The sequence below is a fragment of the Ictidomys tridecemlineatus genome, chromosome 2 (assembly GCF_052094955.1).
Source record: "Ictidomys tridecemlineatus isolate mIctTri1 chromosome 2, mIctTri1.hap1, whole genome shotgun sequence".
Lineage (NCBI taxonomy): Eukaryota > Metazoa > Chordata > Mammalia > Rodentia > Sciuridae > Ictidomys > Ictidomys tridecemlineatus.
The window spans coordinates 6159110-6181378 of NC_135478.1; the positions used below are offsets into that span (position 1 = coordinate 6159110).

At 42.3% G+C, this 22269-nt stretch overlaps 3 protein-coding genes across 3 annotated transcripts; all 3 read right to left on the bottom strand.

Moving 5' to 3' along the window:
* Positions 1-1111: 1111 nt before the first annotated feature.
* LOC101958276 (olfactory receptor 7G2) lies at positions 1112-2065 on the bottom strand. The gene has a single exon (XM_005342140.3). The coding sequence runs from the start codon at positions 2048-2050 to the stop codon at positions 1112-1114; it is 939 nt and encodes a 312-aa protein (XP_005342197.2). The 5' UTR covers positions 2051-2065.
* A 4641-nt stretch (positions 2066-6706) lies between these two features.
* On the bottom strand, positions 6707-7648 carry LOC101970160 (olfactory receptor 7G2). Its single transcript, XM_005342843.3, has one exon. The coding sequence runs from the start codon at positions 7640-7642 to the stop codon at positions 6707-6709; it is 936 nt and encodes a 311-aa protein (XP_005342900.2). The 5' UTR covers positions 7643-7648.
* Positions 7649-17833: 10185 nt separating this feature from the next.
* On the bottom strand, positions 17834-18772 carry LOC101958848 (olfactory receptor 7D4). The gene has a single exon (XM_005342142.3). It carries the CDS (start codon positions 18770-18772, stop codon positions 17834-17836), a length of 939 nt encoding a protein of 312 aa, XP_005342199.2.
* Positions 18773-22269: the final 3497 nt, after the last annotated feature.

The following is a 22269-nucleotide window of genomic DNA, read 5'->3' on the forward strand; positions in this document are numbered from 1 at the left end:
AGCAGAATGTGGGAGAAACCTGTGGTCCTTCATCCTCAATTAAGTAAATTCAATTATAAAACCCCCTGAAGATGGTGAAATGCCAAAGTGTTCATGCACCGGCACACCTGGACAGACTCTCTCATCCAACGAGTGTTGTTTTCTGTGTTAATGCCACTGTATACTTGAGATTCAACTTGTACATTTTATATGTACATTGCCATATTTTACACCATGTTCACTCATTCTATATAAATACATAATTTCTAAAACAGGTTATTCTAGTATTTAGGGCCAGATGGCTCCATGATTGTCTTGCAGCATCATCTCAACTCCATTCCATTTTTTTTAGGAGTAATACACAGTCATCACTGGGATTATAAAATAGAAAAAAAAAGCAAACCTAGCATGGTGAGTGGACTGAAGCCAAAGAAATCTCTGTTTTATCTCCATAAACAAGAATCTTCCTATTTCCAGGTGGTAAGGATTCCATGTCTTAGACAGAAATTAGTTGCAAAGGACAGAGAAGGATTATTTTAAATGTATTTTTATTGGTTTAGTATTTGCACATACTTATGAGGTAAAATAGGATTATTTAATTCTCCTATATACTGGGTGGTGATCATCTCAAACTTTACCGTGTCTTTGTGATGACATTATACAAATGTTCTCTTCTAGCTATTTTTGAGGTAAATATTACTGTTAATTATATTAACCTGTTTTGCCACAAAACACCAGAACTGGTTCATCATGTCAAACAATAACATCCCACCAACAGATTGAACGCTTGCTCTCCCACCTCCCTCTGAGTTCCCTTGTCCGCCTTCTCAACGTGCCTTTCTCTGAGACTGCACCATAAAAGTATGTGCTGATGGAAGAACCCCAGCTTCCGTCTCTGCCTCTGTAGACCCGAGCAAGGAAATCTTGTTGAGAAAATTGAAACCATATTTCAAACACACACAGAGTTTTTCATGAGGCATTGAAAAGTATCACAGGAAGTTAAAATGCACCTGGTCATTAAGTTTTCTCTACATTTTAAAGAATGGAGTGACAGAAGGAGTAGGCATTCTGTCTCACACAAATCCTGTTACTGTGACTCCCTCTATAAACCCCAGTCTGAAGCAATGGGACATCAGAGAGGAGAAGCCATCCTGCCAAAGAGCTTCCTCAAGGCCCCCTTCATGTCCCTGTTCCTCAGGCTGTAGATGAAGGGGTTCAGCATCTGAGTGACCACAGAGTACATCACCAAAGCCACTGCAGTCTTCCTGGATGAGTCAGTCACTGCAGAGCTGATGTACACCCCAAACCCTGTCCCATAGAACAGGGAGACCACAGACAGGTGAGACCCACAGGTGGAAAAGGCTTTGTGCTTTCCTTGTGATGAGGGCATTTTCAAGACAGAGGATGCAATATTAATATAAGAGAAAATGATTCCAGCGAGAGGAACACCAGCAAATAGACCAGCCACAAAATATACCAGCAGGTTATTGATGAGGGCATCAGAACAGGCCAGCTGGAGGACCTGAGCGAGTTCACAGAAGAAGTGGGGGACCTGGAGGTCTGAGCAGAAGGACAGGCGCAGCACCATCAGAGTGTGCAGGAGGGCGTGCGCGACACTAATGAGCACGGAGAGTAGAACCAGCAGGGTGCAGAGGCAGGGGTTCATGATGACTGTGTACCTCAGGGGGTGACAAATGGCCACATAGCGGTCATAGGCCATCACGGCAAGATGACAATTTTCCAAGCCAGTAAAAACCAAGAAGAAACAGACTTGGGAAAGACATCCTGTGTAAGTGATTCTCTGAGTCTGTGTTTGGATGTTCACCAGCATCTTGGGGACTGCAATGTTGCTTAAACAGATGTCAGTGAGGGACAGGTTGGAGAGGAAGAAGTACATGGGGGTGTGGAGGTGGGCGTCAGAGCTGATGGCCAGGATGATGAGCAGGTTCCCCAGGATGGTGACCAGATACATGGACAGGAACAGGCTGAAGATGAGGGACTGCAGGGCTGGGTCCTCTGTCAGGCCCAGGAGAAGGAATTCTGAAACAGCTGTGTGGTTTCTGGGTTCCATGGTGTTTCTGATGGAAAAGATGGATGAAAAGATGATAAATGTATGGACAGCAGCAGTACCACTTCGAATCCTGTTTGGAAACCACACCTGCAGACACCATGATTTTAGACGTCTAGGTTCCAGAATTATAAGAAAATAAATTTCTGTTGTGATGGTGCCCAGTCTGTGGTTCTTGGTTATGTCAGCCCTGGCAACGAAGAGATCACAAAACCCCTCACCAGCAAATCTGTAAGAACTCAAGTAAACCTCAGGATGTTTTATAATAGTCATGACACTGGAGAAGGGGCCGATTCCTGCACTGAAGGTTATGGGCTCTGTCCTTGAACAGGGTGAGACCAGGAAATGGGAACTGGGTCAGTCCTGGGAGAAACGTGGTGGAGAACACATTATGGGGTCCCACAGCGGGCAGGAGAGGGGTGGGGGCTGTTGTCCATCAGGTTCTCTTTCCTGATTCTTACTCTCCTCCCGGCTTCCCAGGGTCTGATTACAGTCGTCCACTCACCCCCTTCCAAGGCATTTGCTAAGGGACTTGGTGTCACCTGGTTGACTTCAAGAAGAATGTTGTCCAGCTTCTCACCTGGAAATCGAGGGTGAAACCTCTGTCCTCTGGACGTACAGATAGACTAAATGAGTCAGCAGCTCCTGGTCAAGAAGGGTGGCCTGCGAGAAGAGGCTCGGGAGTTATTGCCTGACGGGGGCAGGGCTGTTGAGGGAGGGACTCACAGACTGACTCCTATATCTCTTTCTCTCTGAGGCTCAGTATCTAAAGCTCCTAATTAGAAGAGCTATTTCACTACAACTCTGATCCCAGGAGTGCATGTCCTTAAAGACCAACTTACAGGAGTGAGGAGTTCAGGACAGCTGATTTCCTAGTCCCTGGAGTTGGGTGTACAGCATCCAGTTCTCTCCATCTCCATCCCTAACCCTAACCCTAACTCCTCTCCATTTAACGAGCCTTGCATGCAAAACCCACACCACTTCTCTAATAACCTCCAGTATTTTTATTAAGTTATGCATAAAGGAATCTCTATGAAATTACTGATGTCAGGACACTGGTTCCTATTTTAGGTGTGAATATATATTTTTATATGTAGGTATAAATTATGGAATTATAAATATTAACTAAGATATTATAAAAACCCAAGCTTTCAGGGAGGCCTTTTCTCATGTATCATTGATGTTTACTGAACATTAATTTGTGTTCTTTATATTTTGCACAGAGATTCTCACCTATTTATTTGGTGAATGCTGAATGACAAACATACCGGCAGGACTATGACCCGGTGGCTAGAATTTTATGAAAAATTTTTCAATATTATCAAAAGAGTTTCAGTAATTGAATTCACAGGTGGAGACAGTGAGTAGAAATTATGGTTCTTTGTTTTTAATTGAGGTGTTAGTTTAATTACAAAATCACCAAAAGGCAGTAGTATACAGATGTGTCCTTAGAGTTAGCACATTTGGGCAGATTTTGACGTTAATTCAAAAAGCAGTTCTGCTCCATGTTTGTGTTCACTTGTAAACCTTGCACGTTTAAGAACTTTAGAATATTCACCTGTTTGTCAACACATCTGACACCATGCAACCTCATTTATTTTTGTGTGTGTGGTGCCAGGGATTGAACCCTGGGTCTTGTGCCTGCTAGTCAACACTCTACCACTGAGCGACACCCCCAAACCCATGTTAACTCATTCTATATGAATTGATAATTTTTAAGATGCACTAATTAAAATTTAGAGTAAGATGACACTGTCATTTCTTCCTTCCCCACCTTAGCACCAGTCTTTTCCCAAAAGAGTAATACTAGATAAAATATTAAAAGTTGTCAACTGTAAGACAAGTCAGTTTTCCACAAACCACAAAAAGAACAGTCGCAGTAAATAAAAACAAATTATCCCAGTTTCAAAAAATATTAAAAATGCAAAAAAAATATGCTGAGTAGGATGAAGCCCAAGGGCTCTTGGATTTGTCTTCAAAAGCAAGAAAATACTTCATGTGTCAAGATCATGAAGACTAATTATCCAAGGGGTGCCGCGACCCCTCGCCAGCAAGGAGGACACGACACAGGATTCTTCTCTCAGCAGTTTATTCAGGCCTTTAATTATGTGTCTCTGGAAGCTTCTTTTATTACTACTTCTACTTCTACTTCTACTTCTATTCTACCACTACTGCTACTGCTACTTTTACCTCTGCCTCTACTTCTTCTCCTCCCACTCCCGAGCGCCCCAGCCTTGATAAAGCACATCAAGCCCCAATGCACAACTGCCACGTGGATCATTCTCATAGGGTGTTTTACAGCTACGTGCCAACTCTCCCAAAACAAGGAGTTGTTTATCATAAACCACAGCGGAGCCAGCGCCATCTTGTAATGGCGGCCACAGTTCACAGAAACGGCTCACCACAAAGGAGGAGATCAGTTGAGAAAAACACATGTAAAACTTACTTTCTTAATTCAAATACTTAATTTGGTTTTCACTTACTCATAATATTTGTGTTTTTGAAGTTCAACATGATGTTTTGACTGTTTTGTAGATTGAGTACAGATAATTCAGGGCAATTAGCATACCTGTCTCCTAAAATGCTATCATTTTTCTTTGTGAGCACATTCATGTTTCTCTCTTCTCACTGTCTGGAGATGTGCAATGCATTTTTGTGAATTGTGTTCACTCTGCTGTGTTGTAGAGCGTAACTCCTTTCTCATGTCAAACCTTAGCCCTGTACCTAGTGACTGACCTCCCTTTCTCCTCCCTCCCTACTGTGCTCCCTGTATCTGATGATCACTATTCTGCTCTCCAAGTCTATATCCACTTGGATAGATTCCTGTAGTCGGTGAGACTGTTCTGTGTTTGTCATTCTCTGCTTAATCAGATCTTAATCTTGCCTAGCATAACATATTCTAGGTCCATCTACATATCTGGAAACGACAGGATTTCATTGTTTTTATGGCTAATAGTATCCATGTTGTGTATGGGATGCTGACAGCTGTGAGATCTGTAACTTGTGATCCTATGAACAGCTCAGAGGGAACTCAGGCTTGCTGGGTAGGCAGTGCTTGTTATGTAGGGTTATCAAGACACATGCACGGTTGAGAAAATGGGCATGATTTTTTTCTAATTCTTAACCTGTGTAAATCGGTTGAAGAAAATTCAACTCTTACCAGGCACTGCGGTGCATACCTGTGATGCCAACTACTCGAGACTGAGGCAGGAAAATCGCAGGCTTGAGGTCAGCCTGGGCATCTTGGCATGACCGTGTCTCAAAGTGAAATAAAAAGACTGGGAGGATGGGGAGTAGCTCAGTGAGAGAGTACCCCTGGGTTCAATCCCCAGTGCTGAGAAAAGAAGCTACACACTTGTAACCAATAATTACATCCTAATAAAGAATTATCTTTAATTTTAACCAGGAAACATGAAAGTGAATACTGTTAGCCTTTTTCACAATTACAGGAACAGAGACCCAAATTTCATTGACAGTGATTTCAATTTTTTGTTGTTGTCACCAGTCATCATGTAAAATGGAGTGAACTGAAAATACATAAATGGGTCCTAGACTTAAAAGTTGATGGAATCTAGAAGAGCAGAGGTGACATGAGTGCTGAGACACAGAACTCAGTCAAGATCTTTAAACTGTCCCTAACAGAGTCAGAAAGAAGCAAATTGCTGTAGTGTATACTGGGGCCAAATGCAGAGGGGTGATAACAATGAATCAGATGGCCATGGAGTTAGTTTTTTTTTGTACAATACTGATAATGAAAAAAACCAGTCACATTAATCCAATTTCTCTCTCTATAAAAATAGACGATTACATGATCTGGGGTAAAATTCTCTGCAAAGATCCCCTTTGGACATAAGTACCATTCATTCTATGGTTATGAAAGGTCAGGATCACAAGTGGACCAAGGGCAGGACACTCTGTTTTCTGTCTCTGGCCCCATGTCCAGGCACAACATCTGCATCTGCTGAAACCACCCGGGGACTCTGAGGAGCACATGTCCTTGGAAGAGGCCACCCCATGCAGGACTCAGTGAAGCCCTAATAAAGTTCTTATAATAACAAAATAGTTCTATTTCAGAACTTCTTTACTAATGGAGTCCTGATACCACAAAACCATCTTAAATCCCTGACACAGTCTAATTATGTGAATTTTATAAATAATGAAACTGAGTAGGGTAGAAGCTAACATGACCTCATAAGGATACAGCTTTCCAGGGAGTGTTTCAGTAATTACTTCCCAAGAATGAAAGTCGAGTTCTTTGACCTCATGTAGCATCCATCTACCTGTGGCTGTAACCCTTGTGGCCATAACTGAATCTGGTCTCTAGATGTTGCCATAGTCTTACCTAAAACTGGCCCTTCCCTATTCACCTCATACAACAGTCCTGAGTCTGAGATTGATCTATACAGTACCACTACACTACAAGCCCCAACTCAGCCCTGCCTGATGGAGTTAGAGCAACAATATGGAGCTCAGAGACTGAAATCATGTCTAGGGAACAAAAAGCACATGCAGATCTGAAATCCAAATTGATAATTGGACAACATGCATCTAGTCATATTTGGAAGAACTTGATAATGGATAAGTAAGGTACAGCAGGTCACCACTATTTCTGTTCCTCCAATTGAATCTGGAAACTCAAACCCAAAGAAGATGACATGATCACAGAGAAGGCCTCCCACTGATGAGATGTCTCAGGGCTCCCTTCATTTCCCTGTTCCTCAAGCTGTAGATGAAGGGGTTCAGCATTTGAGGGACCACCATGTACATCATTGAAGCCACTACGTTCTTAATGGAAGAGTCGGTCACTGCAGAACTCATGTACACTCCAAAAGCTGTGCCATAGAATAAGGACACAACCAACAGGTGAGACCCACAGGTGGAAAAGGCTTTATACCTTCCATCCATGGATGGCATCTTCAAAACAGAGGACACAATTTGAGTATAAGAGAAAATAATCCCGGAGAGAGGGATGCCAGCAAATAGGCTAGTCACTGAATAAATCAAGAGGTTGTTGATGAGGGTGTCCGAACAGGCCAGCTTGATGAGCTGAACGAGTTCACAGAAGAAGTGGGGGATCCCCAGGTCTGTGCAGAAGGACAGTCGCAGCACCGTCAGAGTGTGCAGAAGGGCGTTCAGAGTGGTGACCAGTAGGCACAATAGAACCAGCAGGACACAGAGGCAGGGGTTCATGATGGTTGGGTATCTCAGTGGGTGACAAATGGCAACATAGCGGTCAAAGGCCATCACTGCAAGGAGGCAACTTTCTAAACCACCAAAAATCAAAACAAAGCAGACCTGGGAGAGGCAGCCAGTGTAGGTGATGCTCTGGGTGTGTGTTTGGATGTTCACCAGCGTCTTGGGGATGGTGGTTGTACTTATACAGATGTCAGTGAGGGACAGGTTGGAGAGGAAGAAGTACATGGGGGTGTGGAGGTGGGGGTCAGAGCTGACAGCCAGGATGATGAGCAGGTTCCCCAGGATGGTGACCAGGTACATGGACAGGAACAGGCTGAAGAGGAGGGGCTGCAGGGCTGGGTCATCTGTCAGTCCCAGGAGGAGGAATTCTGAAACAGCTGTGTGATTTCTGGGTTCCATGTTCCTGGTGAATCCAATGGGGGTAAAAAAAAAAAGAGGAGAAAAAGACAGAATTGATGTGTTCTATACAAACAACAGCAGAATCAACCAGGATCTCGGCAATACAAAATTCTTGATAGCATTTTGGACGTTATTTTGTGATATTCTGGGAATGAGGACCCACCACGTACCTTTGTAGAAACATTTTCAGTAAACTCACCATCTCTAAAGTTTAATAACTAGTATTCTGAATTTTTTCTCACGTAGATTGTGAAGCACAGGAATATTCAGATCTTTATTTACATTCTCCTACCATTCCTCTTGTTCATACCTCCCCTAATCTCCAATGTCTTTATTAAACTTGTTTTTTTTTCAAATATTGTGCCGAGTGGTTAGACTGCCACTAAGAATCAGATAATTCCTTCAGAATTATCCCAAGACTTCAAAGGAAAAGAAAGGGCAGAATGAACTTATGCAATCTGTTTCTCTGAGCAATGGTATCCACCTTTGCCATGACCTAGAATCAGATGAAGGGCTCATCGCATTACAGATATATAGGTTCATGTTTCATCCCACAGACCCATGAGGAAAGGTCACAGACACAAGGTACACCGTCCGTGTTTGCCACAAACAGGGTCACAGCTAAGATCTTCTGATTCTGAGGCGACTCTCTTGATTAATCTCTGCTCAGTGCAGAACTAGCATTGCCAAATGTTCATGAATGCATCATAGTAAAATCTTATAACCTCTTGTTAATATTAAGAGTTCCTTCCTGAACATAGCCCCCCCAATTCTCTTCATTTTCAGTTCTGCCCAACTCTGCCCATTAAGTTCACTGTAGCAGGTAGAGAGCATCCACCCAACTGGATGAGTTCAAATACCAGAAAATGCCACGTTCCAACGTGAAGCACCTAAGACTGCCTTGGAAATGCAGGCAAACTGCTTTAGCAATTAAGTCTAAGAGACGCTGGGTAACCAAGCGGAAGAGATTCTCTGCTTTGTCCTAAGCAAACTTCTTCCAATAATCAGATGGATAGATAACACACAAGTAGCTAAGTGAGAGAAAGTGTGAAAAGCAAAAGTTACTATGAAAAGAGAAATAAACAAAATTTTCCGTGTTCATCAAACAGGGGTTGACAAAGTTACAGGCTTAGTTCACCAGGGTTCATAACAGGAATGTCCCTGGGAGAAATGTCGTCCTCTCCTGAGGGAGAAAAAGCAGCTGTGACAGGAAAGATAGTTGGTAATACATTAGACTCACACGCTGAATGGAATGCAGAACCCAGCCTGAGACCTATGGGAGGAAACGTGCCTCAGCTGGATGAGCAGCTCTGCTGTCCTCCCCCCACTGCCTCCACAGGATGGAATTGTCCCCAGGCATCCGCCCCACTCCAATGCACACACTGAGTGGCCGTCAGACCCCCTGTGACTCCACTGCACCCACAGTGGTGCTCAGCGGCTCACCTGAAGGTCCAAAGCAGGAGGTCTCCTCGCCCCTAAGTAGACACAAGGACTGAGTCCTGGTCCGGAAGGCTCATCTCTGGAGGAGGCCCAGGTGCTGCGTCCTGGCTGGGGTAGGGCATCTGAGTGAGGTGGTCACAGGCTGCCTCCTGCAGCCTCCGCATCCCTGGGGCTCAGTGTGCCAAGCTCCTCATTAGAGCAGCTATTTCACCATCATCCTGATCCCAGGAGTGAGTGTCCTCAAAGACCAAGACGATGGAGGTGAGGAGTGCAGGATGGCTCCTGTCCTGTCCCCTGAGTCCAGGAGTCCAGCGCTCCCTTCTCCCCTTTGTGGCACACAGAACACACACGCAGTACATTTCTTATCAACTCCAGTGTTCACCTCAAGTTACAACGGCGTCTCTGTCGGATGAATGATGTCAGGGAGACTGGTCCCTATTTTAGGTGTGAAAATACGTCCTTTATATGTAAGCCCAAAAATAAAAAGATAAGCCAGGCATGGTGGTCCACAACTGTGATCACAGCAACTCAGGAGGATGGCATGTTCATACCAGCCCGGGGAACTTAGCAAGACCCTGTCATAAAATGAATAAAAAATTAAAAGGGCTGGGCACGTAGTTCAGTGGCAGAGTGTCCCAGGGTTCCATCCCTGGAAATGCAAAACAAAACTATGAAAATATTAGCAAAGATTCAAGGTGCTTCTTCTTTCTTCCTTTCTTTCTACTTATTTTTGTGTTATTAGGTTTTGAATCCAGATCCTGTATGCAAACTCCACCACTGAACCTCATCTCCAGTCTTATTTTCAATTATGAGGCAGTCTCACTGCGTTTCCCAGGCTGGCCTCAGACTTGTGATTCCTCTCCCTTGTCCTCCCAAGTGTCTGGAATTAAAGTGTGTGCCACTGTACCTAACTAGAGTGTCTTTTCTTAAAAGTCATGGAGCATTTGCTGAACTATATCATTAATTCCTTGTATTTTACACTGAAGATTATAATCTATTTTCTTTGATGACCATTGAAGGCCAAAAGTTATTAATGGGGCAGTTACTTCCTATTTAGAATTTTCTAAATATCTTTGCTAATTCTATCACAAGACTTTGCTTTTGTTTATGTTTTTCTTGGTGCATTATAATTATAGATGAAAGTGGAAATTTATTAGGACATATTTGTACGTGCATATAACCCAATTGGATCAATTTAATTCCCCAGTACCTTCCTTTCCCTCCCTCCATCTACCCCTGATTCCCTTCCTGTACTCTACCAGTACACCTTCTATTATGTTTAATTGATATGTTACAATTATAGATTCAATTGTGATATATTCCTATATGCATACAGCATCATTTGGTAGATTTCATTCCAATTATCTTCCTTTCCCTTCCTTCCTCCCTTGACTGGTGACAATTTTCTCTACTTTATTGGTTTTCCTTGTATTTTAATGAAATCCTCTTTATCATTCCTTTTTTTGTTCTCCCTAGTTTCCATATATGAGAGAAAACATTTGACCCTTGATTTTCTCAGCCTGATCTTTGTTAGTTAACATAATGTTCTTCAGTTTCATTCATTTGCCGACAAATTTCATTCTTCATTCTGGCTGAGTGAAACCCCATTGAGTCTATATGCCACTTTTTTATCCATTCATTTGTTGACAGACAACTAGGCAGGCTGCACAACTTGTCTAATGTCAATTGCACTGTTAGAAACATTGGCATGCATATATTCCTATAGTATTGTGATTTGGGGTAAATATCAAGGAGTAGAGTAGCTAGTTCATATGGAGATTCCTAATCTTTTGAGGAATCCACGTTCTGATTTCCATAGTGGTTGTGCTAATTTGGAGAACCACCAACAATGTGTAAGTATTCCTTTTCCCAGTATCCCCACTAGTATTTATTATCATTATTTCTATTTTTGGCAATGTCTATTCTAAATGGGGTGACATGAAATTTCAGTGTAGTTTTGATTTGCATTTACCTGATTGCTAAAAATGTTGAATATTTTTCATATATTTCCTAGCCCATTTGGATTTCCTTTTTGAGAAATATTTAGTTTATTTTCTCATTTGTTAATTGGGTAAAATTTTTGGTGTCCAAATACACACACACACACACACACACACACACACACACACACACACACATATATATATATATATATATATATATATATATATATATATATATATATTCATCCTCTGTCAGAAGGGGAGCTAGCAGAAGCAGAAACTGGGTACAATGCTGCACATCTATAATCCAAGCAATTCAGGAGGCTGAGACAGGAGGATCATAAATTCAAGGAAGTCTCAGCAATTTAGCTATACCATCAACAACTTAACAAGACTGTGTCTCAAATTTTTAAAATAAAATTAAAAGGACTTGGGATAAGGATTTGGAAAATAGCTCAGTGATAAACTGCACTCAGGTTCAATCCCTAGTACAAGAAAAAAAAAGTAGTTAGCAAAGATTTTCTCCCATTCTGTAGACTCTCTATTCATGCTTTAGATTAGTTTCTTTGCTGCACAGAGCTATTTAATTTGAGACCAGCCCACTTATTGATTCTTGGTTTTATTCTTGAGCTTTAAGAATTATATTAAGAAAGTCGATGCTTGCATTTACATGATGGATTGTTGACTGTAATATCTTCTAGCAGCTGCAGAGTTTCTTGTCTAATTTTTTGGTCTTCAATCCACTTTGAGTTGATTTTTGTGCAGGGGGAGAGAGAGAGAGAGAGATCTAATGTCTACATATAGATATCCAATTTTCCTAATACTCAAGAAAATATAAAGCAAGGTATCCTGACTGTAGAAAAATTACTAAAGTAAAATCCAGTAAGGAATACAAAGAAAATCTGGCATTCTGCCAGATTGGGTTTTACTCCAGGAATGCAAGGTTGGTTCATTCTCTAGAGAACTACAACATTCACTCCTGAAACTGTGTCAGGTCTCTACTCAGATATCAACTTTTCAGTGAAACTTTGCTTCATCTTTCTCTGTACAATTATAATAATTTTAACACTTTCTTACCTGATTCCCCAGTGTGTACTCTCCATAACATCTGGTAGTTGATACCTTTCTCATAGAATCAGGTTGGGCAGCCAGGGGAGACTCAGAGCAAAAATTGGCATGTACAGATTCATTAGGGTATGCACATGGTATCAATGCTTATGACAGAAATGAGATAAAGACAAGATTAGGAAAGTCCTGAGCTGAAATATCACACTCTTCCGATGTTCTGTTTGGATATGAGGTGCCCCTTATACCTTCTGCATTGACGCAGAAATATTCAGATCACATGATTGGATTATGAGAGCTGTAACATAATAAGTCCATCCTACATTTTAACACTTTTTTTTTGAGAGAGAGAGAGAGAATTTTTAATTTTTTTTTCTTTTAGTTTTCAGCGGACACAACATCTTTGTTTGTATGTGGTGCTGATGATCGAACCCGGGCCACATGCATACCAGGCAAGTGCACTACCACTTGAGCCATATCCCCAGCCCAGTACATCCTACTTTTAATGGATTGTGTGGCAAAGGTAGGCAATTGAGGCACAAATGGAGGAGGTGGGTTGCTGGGTTGTGCCCTGGAAGGGTTGATTCCCTGTGGTCCCTCTCCCCACAATTCCTAGCTACTGGGAATGGAGAAGCACTCCTCCCTCCACCATACCCTTCTGCCATGATGTTCTTCCTCCCCTCAGGCCTAGAGCAATGGAGTTGACTGACTAGGAACTGAATCTCTAAACTTGTGTGCCCAAATCAACTTTTCTTCCTCTAAGTTTTTCTTGTCAGATATTTTTGTCACTGTGATAAAAAGATGACTAACATGGTGTCCATTCGTCTGGAAAAGCAATATGGAGATGAGATGTAGCTGGAGAATTGTCCCACATTGTGGCAAATGGACCAGGTTTTAAGTTGTGTATTGATCAGCCTTTGGTTGCATCCTTGGGAAGGAAGCATGAATTTCAGTACAGTAATAATTTTCTTCTGGGGAAGTCCCATAAGAGGACTAACAATGACGAGCTGCCTGCCAGCAGTACTCCCGGAAGGTGGGGTAATACATCTAGTAGCACATCACAGTGCCAGCTACACTTACATTTCTTATTTATTGCCTATTGCTACCCTCATGGGTGAATGCCCCCAGAGGAAAAGAATTACCATCAGTTCTTGTACCCTTGCATATGCAGAATCTAGAACAGAACATGGCTATACTGAGCTATCAGCTTTTGTGGAATTAATGAATAAACAAACAAACATCTACTGTGAAAAAAATATTTCCACTATAACTGGAGTGCCTAGTGGTAGAGTCCTTCACACATATCTTTCTTTTCTTTTTTAAACATTTTATCTTTGCCATACTGGGCGCTCTATCACTGAGCAACATCCACAGCACTTTTTATGTTTTATTTGGACAGTGTGTGTGTGTGTGTGTGTGTGTGTGTGTGTGTGTGTGTACTTACCCATGCTAGGCAAGTGCTCTACCACTGAGCTGTGTCACTGCTCAGTTTATTTTCTTTTGAGACAGGGTCTTGGTAATTCACCAATCCTCCTGCGTCAGCCTCTGAAGTAGCTGGGATTACAGGCATGAGCCACCTCACCTGTCTTGAACTTCTTCATATATGAAATTCCATAACACATGTAGCATGAACCAATCAAATTCAACCACCCTTTTCCACCCTCTCCCAACTGCAAACTCTTCCTATTCTCTAGGAATCACTCTTCTACTTTAAAATCAACTTTAATTTCCTAGTTCTTACATATGAAAGAGAGCATGTGGTACCTGTAGTCCTGTGTCTATCTTATTTTGTCTAACATAATGTCCTTCATTTCTATCCGTTTTGCTGTAAATGACAGGACCGTAACAGAGACCTTTTAAAATTAAAGGCTCCAGATTGACTTTAGCCCTTCCATTTCCTAGTAAAAGTTTTTATGTTTTTGTTTTTGTCTTTCCCTCAATGAACTTTCTCAAGTGGAAACTGAAAAACTATCCCGGTGCCTAGGAGGGTGCCAGGGAAACAGGAATTCTGACATGTCCTCTGGCCAGCACAGCCGGTGCTGGGTACTAAATCTATGTACACATGTTTCCTGACTTTTGCTTCTGGGAGTTGTGACCACCTCTGTAGGACAGGTGGAGGTGAGCTACCTGCCTTTCCAGGTTTAGCCACTACTTCAATTCACTTTTTCTTCTTACATTTCTGCTGATTTCTTATGTGGGAGGGCAATCAAATGCAGTCAGCTGAGCTTTTCTGATTTGTCTGCCAGTAAAAAAAAAATCATTTTTCTATTTGGTTGAATAATATTTCATTGTGTATGCACCAAAATTTTCTTATTCACTTATATGTTGATGGACAGGGAACTTTAGCTATTGTGAATAGTGCCACAATAAACAATGGCATGCTGGTGTCCCTTTGGTATACTGATTTCCTTTCCTTTGGAGAGATACCCAGAACTGGGATAGCTGGATCTGACTGAAGAGCTTTTTCAGAGTGGGGATGTAGCCTAGTGGTAAAGTGCTCTCCCAGCTCGTGTGATGCCCTGAGTTCAATCCACAGCATGTGAAAACATGCACACGCACACACACACAGACTCAAGTACAAAACAGAAGTCTCTTTCAATGTTTCTTTTTTATTATGGGGTGTGTGTGTGTGTCTGTGTGTGTCTGTGTGTGTGTGTGTGTGTGCTAGGGATGGAATGCAGGGTCTTACACAGGAACTTTCTTATTGTTTTTAATACCAGAAAGGGCAGCAGGAGACTCCCCTGGCTATGGACTCCCATGGTTGGTTATATACAGATCCATCGCTGTAGGGGAGACACTGAGATTCAAGGAAAGGAGGTGAGTATATCCCCACTCAGCTTGCCCTTTGGTTTGATGGAGGGTCCTGGTGGATTCCAAATGAGTCCTTTTCTTACCACTCAGGTGTTGTTCTGTGGACGTTCTCTCTCCCTCCTGTCTCCTCTATCTTTCTTCCTTGCCTCGCCAATCTCTTCAACACTTTATTTCAGTGCTGAGGAAGGAACCCAGGGCCTCACAGTTGCTAAGCAAGCACCGAGCTACACTCCAGCCCCAAGCTCATGCCCTTCTCTGGAAGGATCATGTCGGGATTGAGGATCTCTGCTCAAGTCCTACTAACAGGGAAACAAGGATGTGGACTCCTTCACCTGAATCTCTGCCTCCTTTTTGCATCGGTCTCCTTGGCTCTGAGTCACCTGAGATTCCTGGAGCAACAGGTCTGATCAATAAGCATTTGTGAGGCAACAGAAACTTTCTTATCACCCAAAAGGCCTGGCCTGCCAGACCCTGAGATGAAGATGTCTGAGACCATGCCTGGTCAAGATGGTCTGCTTTGGCAGCTGTGCAAAGCCTCTAACAATGCAACCCGTGAACGTTTACCCTCATTCTCTTCTACATAATTAAAACTCAAAGTTTGCCAGATCCTCAATAACAAGGCTATTGGCTCTTGTCTCCTCTTGTCTACCTTGATTAGAGCTCCTTTTCTGCTTTTCCCCATTACTTTTTCTATTTGTCATTCAAGATGAGTGGCAGGACCTGATGACTTGTCTGACACCTCCTTCCTGAGTCAGGCCTCTGGCCTAGGACTCCAGTAATAATAGTAATATAAATAGCCCTTAAACAAAAAGCTCGATTACAGGTGTGCCCCCACTGGGACTGTCCCACACTAACTATTACTGTGACACCTGTGTGTGTGTAGGACAGGACAAATTTCCCTTTTGCCACATGGATTCCTATTGTTGTATCAACAGCAACAATAATTATAGCTGGTATCTCTAGAGTAGTCACCATATCTCCAGGCCCTTAGGTCTTTTCTTAAAGCCCATCATGCATTATTCATAGAAAACGCACAAGCAGACTTGGCTCAGCTTCACTTTCTCTCTGTTTGGGTAGGTTAATATCCTTCTCCCCTTGCTTCATGAAACATCATGTGGTCTGTGATCCTGAAAGTGGCCTGAAAGTCAGCACTGATCCTGCAGTGCCCTCCCGCTCCCCAGCCAGGGTGGATGCACAGGGAACACTGCTGGCTCCTCTCCTTTGCTCTCTCCAGAGCCCCTCCTTCCACTTCTGTCATGAGCATGTCTCCTTCCAAAGCTCACATTCTACATGAATAATATTAGTTGTATAGATTTTAAAAATCTTAACTAACAGTAGAACCACTTTTTTAAAGATCACATAGAAATTATCATATGGGTGTGGCATTTACATGACAGATAAAATAGAGACTCATTCTTTCTTTTTGATAAAGTTCTTCATTGCAGAAACAAATAGCAAACTACAGTCCAAAAAAAGACCAATTCTATTGGCTAAAGATATTTCTTCAAATTAAACAGTTCACAATGCACTAGCTTGATGGGCTTGTAAAGTATAATATCTTTAAAGAGTTAAATGCCATGTCATGTCTTACAAAGAGGATATATAAGATGTGACAGAGTAATTTTCAGGAATATCTGAGGTTTGTAATGATAACCTTTTGTAGAGAATATCTTGTTAATGACAGGGTTAAGATTTTCTGGGAATTGATGTCATCGAACCAGGTTTGATGCTGTGTGAAGAACTGACTACAATTTAATGCTAGATTTAGCAAAAGCATTAAGGCGGTTGATAGTTCCTAACCAATACAACATCATACATTTTCATTGTTTTAAGTTCTAGCTTTAGAAAAATGCATACGTTTTATTTCAAGAATCATGATGCATAAATTCCCTCAAGAACTAGTGGGTAGTATGAAAACAGAAGAGAGATCAGTAGGACAGAGGAAAGGGACTGAGGGGGAGGGAGGAGGAAGGAGGAAAGAGGAACAGTGGAAGGGACCTGAGGACCTGGTCCTGGGTACACACGTGAATACATGAGAGTGAATTTCACCTTGATGTGCATCCATAATGCACTGAATAAAAAAACTACAACTATGCAGAAGAAAGGCCAGTAGTAGAAATAATTTTAAAAAAAGTGGGAGAGGAGGAAGATATGAGGGTGGAAATGGACAAAATTAAATTCCATGCTTGTCTAATTATGTCACAATGAACTCTACAGTTATGTGCAATTATAATGCACTAAGAAAAAAATTTGAAAGAATCAGTGCGTGAAGAAAACAGTGAGTAGGAGGACGGACGGGAATTATTGTTTGAATATTACTAGAAAAATGGCTTCCCAGCTGGGGTGGCTGGTGGGGCTGGAGGAGGAGTGCAGGGGCCTCAGCTGCCTGTCAGGGGGGGGTTTCCTCCCCAGGGAGCACTCCCACTTCCAGGGAGGGCAGAGTCTGCATCCTGTGCCTGAGGTCACCTCCCCCATGCCCCTGCCTCGTCCTGCAGGAGCTTCTCTGCCCTGGGCTGAGGATGAGCAGCAGCAGCTGTCACAGGACTCCCAGGTGTGGGGTAAAGGGAAGCAGCAGCCATGACAGCCCATCCTCAGAGCCCTGGAGTTTGCTGCTTCAGTGACTCCTCAGCTGTTCCACCCTCATGTGGTTTGTCCTTGCAGAGTCCCTGGGAAAGTGTCCTGACTTAGCGATGCCCCAGACATGGGAGGTGAGAGGGACTGAGTTTGAGTGACAGGACAGGGAAGGCACCCACCATGAGCCCTGAAAAGCTAACCAGCCACGGCTACCAGGGAGTCCTTGGAGGGCATTTGCCTGAGGGTCTTATCCCCCACAGCTGTTTTACTCTCCTAATCTCAAGAGGTACTATTTTTCTGGAAGAACTAACTCACTTTGACTCAGTCTAAGAGCTCACAGGCAAGGCAGGTGACAGATTCATGAAATGGAAAATGTCCCCAAGGTGAGTTTTCTCAAGGCCCCCTTCATGTCCTTGTTCCTGAGGCTGTAGATGAAGGGGTTCAGCATGGGGGTGACCAGTGCATACATCACAGAGGCCACTGCAGTCTTCCTGGGAGAATCAGTAACTGCAGAACTAAGGTAAACCCCAAGAGCAGTCCCATAGAACAAGGAAACCACCGACAGGTGAGACCCACAGCTAGAAAAAGCTTTATACCTTCCACCAGTGGACGGGATTCTCAGGATGGAGGAAACAATTTGAACATAGGAGAATATTATGCCACACATAGGACCAATACCCAACAGAGTGGTTGATAAATAAACCACGATGTTGTTGACGAGGGTATTAGAACAGGCCACCTTGAGGACCTGAGTCACATCACAGAAGAAGTGGGGGATCTCCAGGTGTTTGCAGAAAGACAGACGCAGCAACATCAGAGTGTGCACCAGGGCATCCACAGTGCTGATGAGCAGACAGATCAGAACCAGCAGGACACAGAGGTGGGGGTTCATGATGACCATGTAATGCAAGGGGTGGCAGATGGCCACATAGCGATCATAGGCCATCACAGCCAGCAGTAAGTTGTCCATACATAGAAAAACCACAAAAAAATATACCTGAGTGAGGCAGCCTGCATAAGAGATGGCTTTGCTCTCTGTCTGGATGTTCACCAGCATCTTAGGGACCACAGTGGAGGTGCTACCAATGTCAGCCAAGGACAGGTTGGAGAGGAAGAAGTACATGGGGGTGTGGAGGTGGGAGTCAGAGCTGACGGCCAGGATGATGAGCAGGTTCCCAAGCACTGTCACCAGGTACATGGACAGGAACAGTCCAAAGAGGACGGGCTGCAGGGCTGGGTCCTCTGAGAGTCCCAGGAGATGGAATTCTGCTGCAAGTGTTTGGTTTTGGGACTCCATGTGGTAAAGAGATCTGTTGGATGATAGAGACATGGTCAGCAATGGAACACACCTAGTTATCACTTGGTGGAAAGAAGTCTTTGGTAGTGACTTAAAATTGTGGGTCCTATTTAAACTCTTTATTCCTTTCTTCACCCATTCATTCTAGAATTTATATTTTATGATTTAAAAAATAAAATGACTGTGTTTTTTAATGTTACATACAAAAATAAAAATATATGCTATTTCAATTATTAGGAATTATCACTCCTCAATGCTCTGACTTAACCTAGTATTAAAGGGTCTTCAATTATTAATACAGTTTCAATCCTGGTTTGATGACATCATTTCCTAAAGAAGTTTAAATCTGTCATTAATGTCATCCTCTCTGTCTCTGCCCATCATTGCCAAATTGAGTATTGCTCAAAATTGCCATCTCATGTTTTTTTTCCTTCCTCCTTGTGAGAAATGAGGCAATCCAATCAGTCCTTTAAAGATATTATATTGTTCAATCATCTCAAGCATTCCATTGTGACTTATTTAATTTAAAGGAATTCCTTTTTCTTTTCTTTTAATATTTATGTTTTAGTTATAGGTGGACCCAATAGCTTTATTTTATACTTACGTGGTTTTGAGGATTGAACCCAGTGCTTCACACATGTTAGGCGAGTGCTCTACCTCTGAGCCACAACCCCAACCCCAAGAATTCCTTTTTTCTACTAGAATTCTAGAATTGACTTTGTGTGTATGTGTGTGTCTGTGTGTGTGCTTGCACGTGTGTGCATACGCGTGTGTGTCTGTGCATCTGTGTGTGATGATGATTTGTGATTTGGTCCTAAAGTGAGGAACATTTCTAAAAGCACTGAATAAATCTCAACATTGTGTCTTTTTTTTTTACAACTATTGCAACCATAAAGAAAATGACTATCTGGTCCTGAAAAGAAAAGTAGATTGGTGTTTTTGGAAGTCTGGTTCATTTATTCATTTTAAAAATTATTTATTTGTAATTGCAGTTTCTTTCATTGCTTTGCCTTCTGTGGAGCTTGGAGTCTGATGAGTGGATCATGTCTGGAAAGAACATTTCAGACACGTATATTTTCACTGATTTTTTTTCTGAGCAGAGGTTTCCAGACTGTGCCCGTAGGGCAATGATTTTGTAATTATCCCTCACACTTAGAGCTCTCCAGAGGGCCCTCACCTGTGTGAGTTTTGCAGAGAACTCCAAGATGCAGGTGAAGACCAACATTGCCTTGTGTCACATGTCCACGACATTCCACCCAGCACACCTTTAAGACACGCAGGCTCCCTCTGTACCTGGCCCTTGTAAGAATCCTATGTGTGCTGACGTCCTCTTAGCAATCTTCACCGTGTGAAAAGGACACTTCCTATCCTAGCTGAGTCAGGAAATCTGCCAGTGTGAACAGTGCTAAGAGCTGATGTACAGATATGTGACTGACTAAAGTCATGGCCAAATGACATGCTTCTGGTTCCATCCACATTGATGGATATGACAGAAAGTGAAATGAGCCGGGCCAAAAAGACAATAATACTGTATGTTTCCTTTCATATTTAGAGGCTAAAAAAAAAATTGATTTCATAGAAGTAGACGGCTGAGCGGTGGTCACTGGATCTAGGGATGGGAGGAAGAAGGGTGACAAAGGGAGGCTGGGGAACATGGACCATAGAGTCGAGAGCAGGAATGTGTTCTAGGGTGCTCAGCACAGTAGCCTGGCTACGGTTTACAGCCATGTGCTGTATATTTTATAAAGAACCTAAAAAATATATTGCAAAGTTTCCCAAACCTAAGCAATGATAAACGTTCTTTTGGAAATACTAATCACCCTCATCTGATCACTGTACATTGACACATATACTGAATTTTCATACTGCTCTTAAAAATATGTGTGATTATGATGTATCAAAAGTTTCTCGCTTCTCCTTGTAAGTGGAGTACATTCAAATCTCAATGTAGTTTTGATGTGCGTTTTCCTGGTGGCTAAATATGCTGAACATTTCCTCTTGTAGCATTTGGCCATTTGCACTTCTCATTTTAAGAAGTTTGTGTTCAGGCTATTCGACCATTTATTGGTTGGGTTATTATTATTTTTTTTAATTTTGAGTGGTTTGTGTTTTGAGCTTTTAGTACATCTGGATCACAGCCCTCTTTCAGAATAGGAGCTGGCCACAACTTTCTCCCAGTCTGACAGTTTCCTCATTATTGCATTTTATCCCTTTTTGACTCAATGTCATCCTGTTTATTAATTCCTTCCTTATATCCTGAGCTATGGGGTCATTTAGGAAGACTTTACATACACCTAGGTGTGAAAGTGTTTCTCCTTTTTTTCCTCCTACTATTTTCTGTATATCTAGTTTTATAGACAAAATGCAGGCAAAAAGAATAAAAAATAATAAAAAGTGCTAGCTAAGGTATGGGGCATGAATGACCTACTATACACTGGTGGTGGAAACCTAAATTAGTCCAGCCCCTATGGCAATAAAAGAAGTTTTCCTGAAAAAGCTAAAAATGCATCTACCATATGATCCAGCACTCCTTGGTACTGGTCAAAAAGGGCTAAAGTCAGCATGGTTTAGAGACACATGATTAGCCATGTTTATTGCTGCACGATTCACAATAGTCAATTAGGGCAACCGCCCAAGTGTTCATCCACAGATTCAGGGATAAAGACAAGGTGGTACATTGTGGTACCACATGCTGGAATTGGACAGCCTGATATTGAGTAAATTGAGTGAGACTCAGAGAACAAATTATTACATATATTATCTCCTACGTGGAAGCTAAAAGGGGAAAACAAATTGGAAGGGAAACAAGAAGAATAGAGGAAGGGGATTTGGGAGAAACCCATGGGAGGTGGGGGATAGCATTGGGGAATGAAATTGATCAACTTGTGTCTTCATGCAAGCATGAGTACACCACAATGAGTCCACCATTCTGTGTAAACAATATGCACCAATTGTTTAGATTTTTAGATGAATTTTAAAATTTAAGTATTTATCTGAGGATGTGCACGTAGAAGGATGTGCATTCCCAAGGGAAGTGGCGGAGGGGCCTGCAGGAGTCCTGAGAGATCAAGGGAGACTGTCAAGCATGTTTTTCTCTCTGCCTGTACCCGAGCCACTTGAAAGGATCACAGACCACAGGATGCATTATGAACTGAGGGAAGAAGGACATTAGTCTACACAGGACAGAGAAATGAAATGGAGCCAAGTCCAGCTGTGTCATTCAAGGGACTGAGTTTTGCAGACATTAATGAAGAAAGGTCCACAGTGCTAGGGATATTGTGATGAGTCTGGAAATGTTAGCATTATTTATTGCTGTTGTGACTTTATTAACAATGGCACAGTTGTTGTAAGAAGAAGAAGCTGTCTTGGTATAACACGGGAGAGAAAAGTTTCAGCTCTGTTTAGAACCTTCCCTTTCCCCTGGGTATACTGATCCAGGAGCTTCATTGACACTCACTTAGGGCTCTTGAAATGTAAATGGTGCTTATATATTTGTA

Bases quoted from the DNA above. Each gene is read 5' to 3' on its own strand.
- LOC101958276 (XM_005342140.3), bottom strand. From the start codon at position 2,050: ATGGAACCCAGAAACCACACAGCTGTTTCAGAATTCCTTCTCCTGGGC.
- LOC101970160 (XM_005342843.3), bottom strand. From the start codon at position 7,642: ATGGAACCCAGAAATCACACAGCTGTTTCAGAATTCCTCCTCCTGGGA.
- LOC101958848 (XM_005342142.3), bottom strand. From the start codon at position 18,772: ATGGAGTCCCAAAACCAAACACTTGCAGCAGAATTCCATCTCCTGGGA.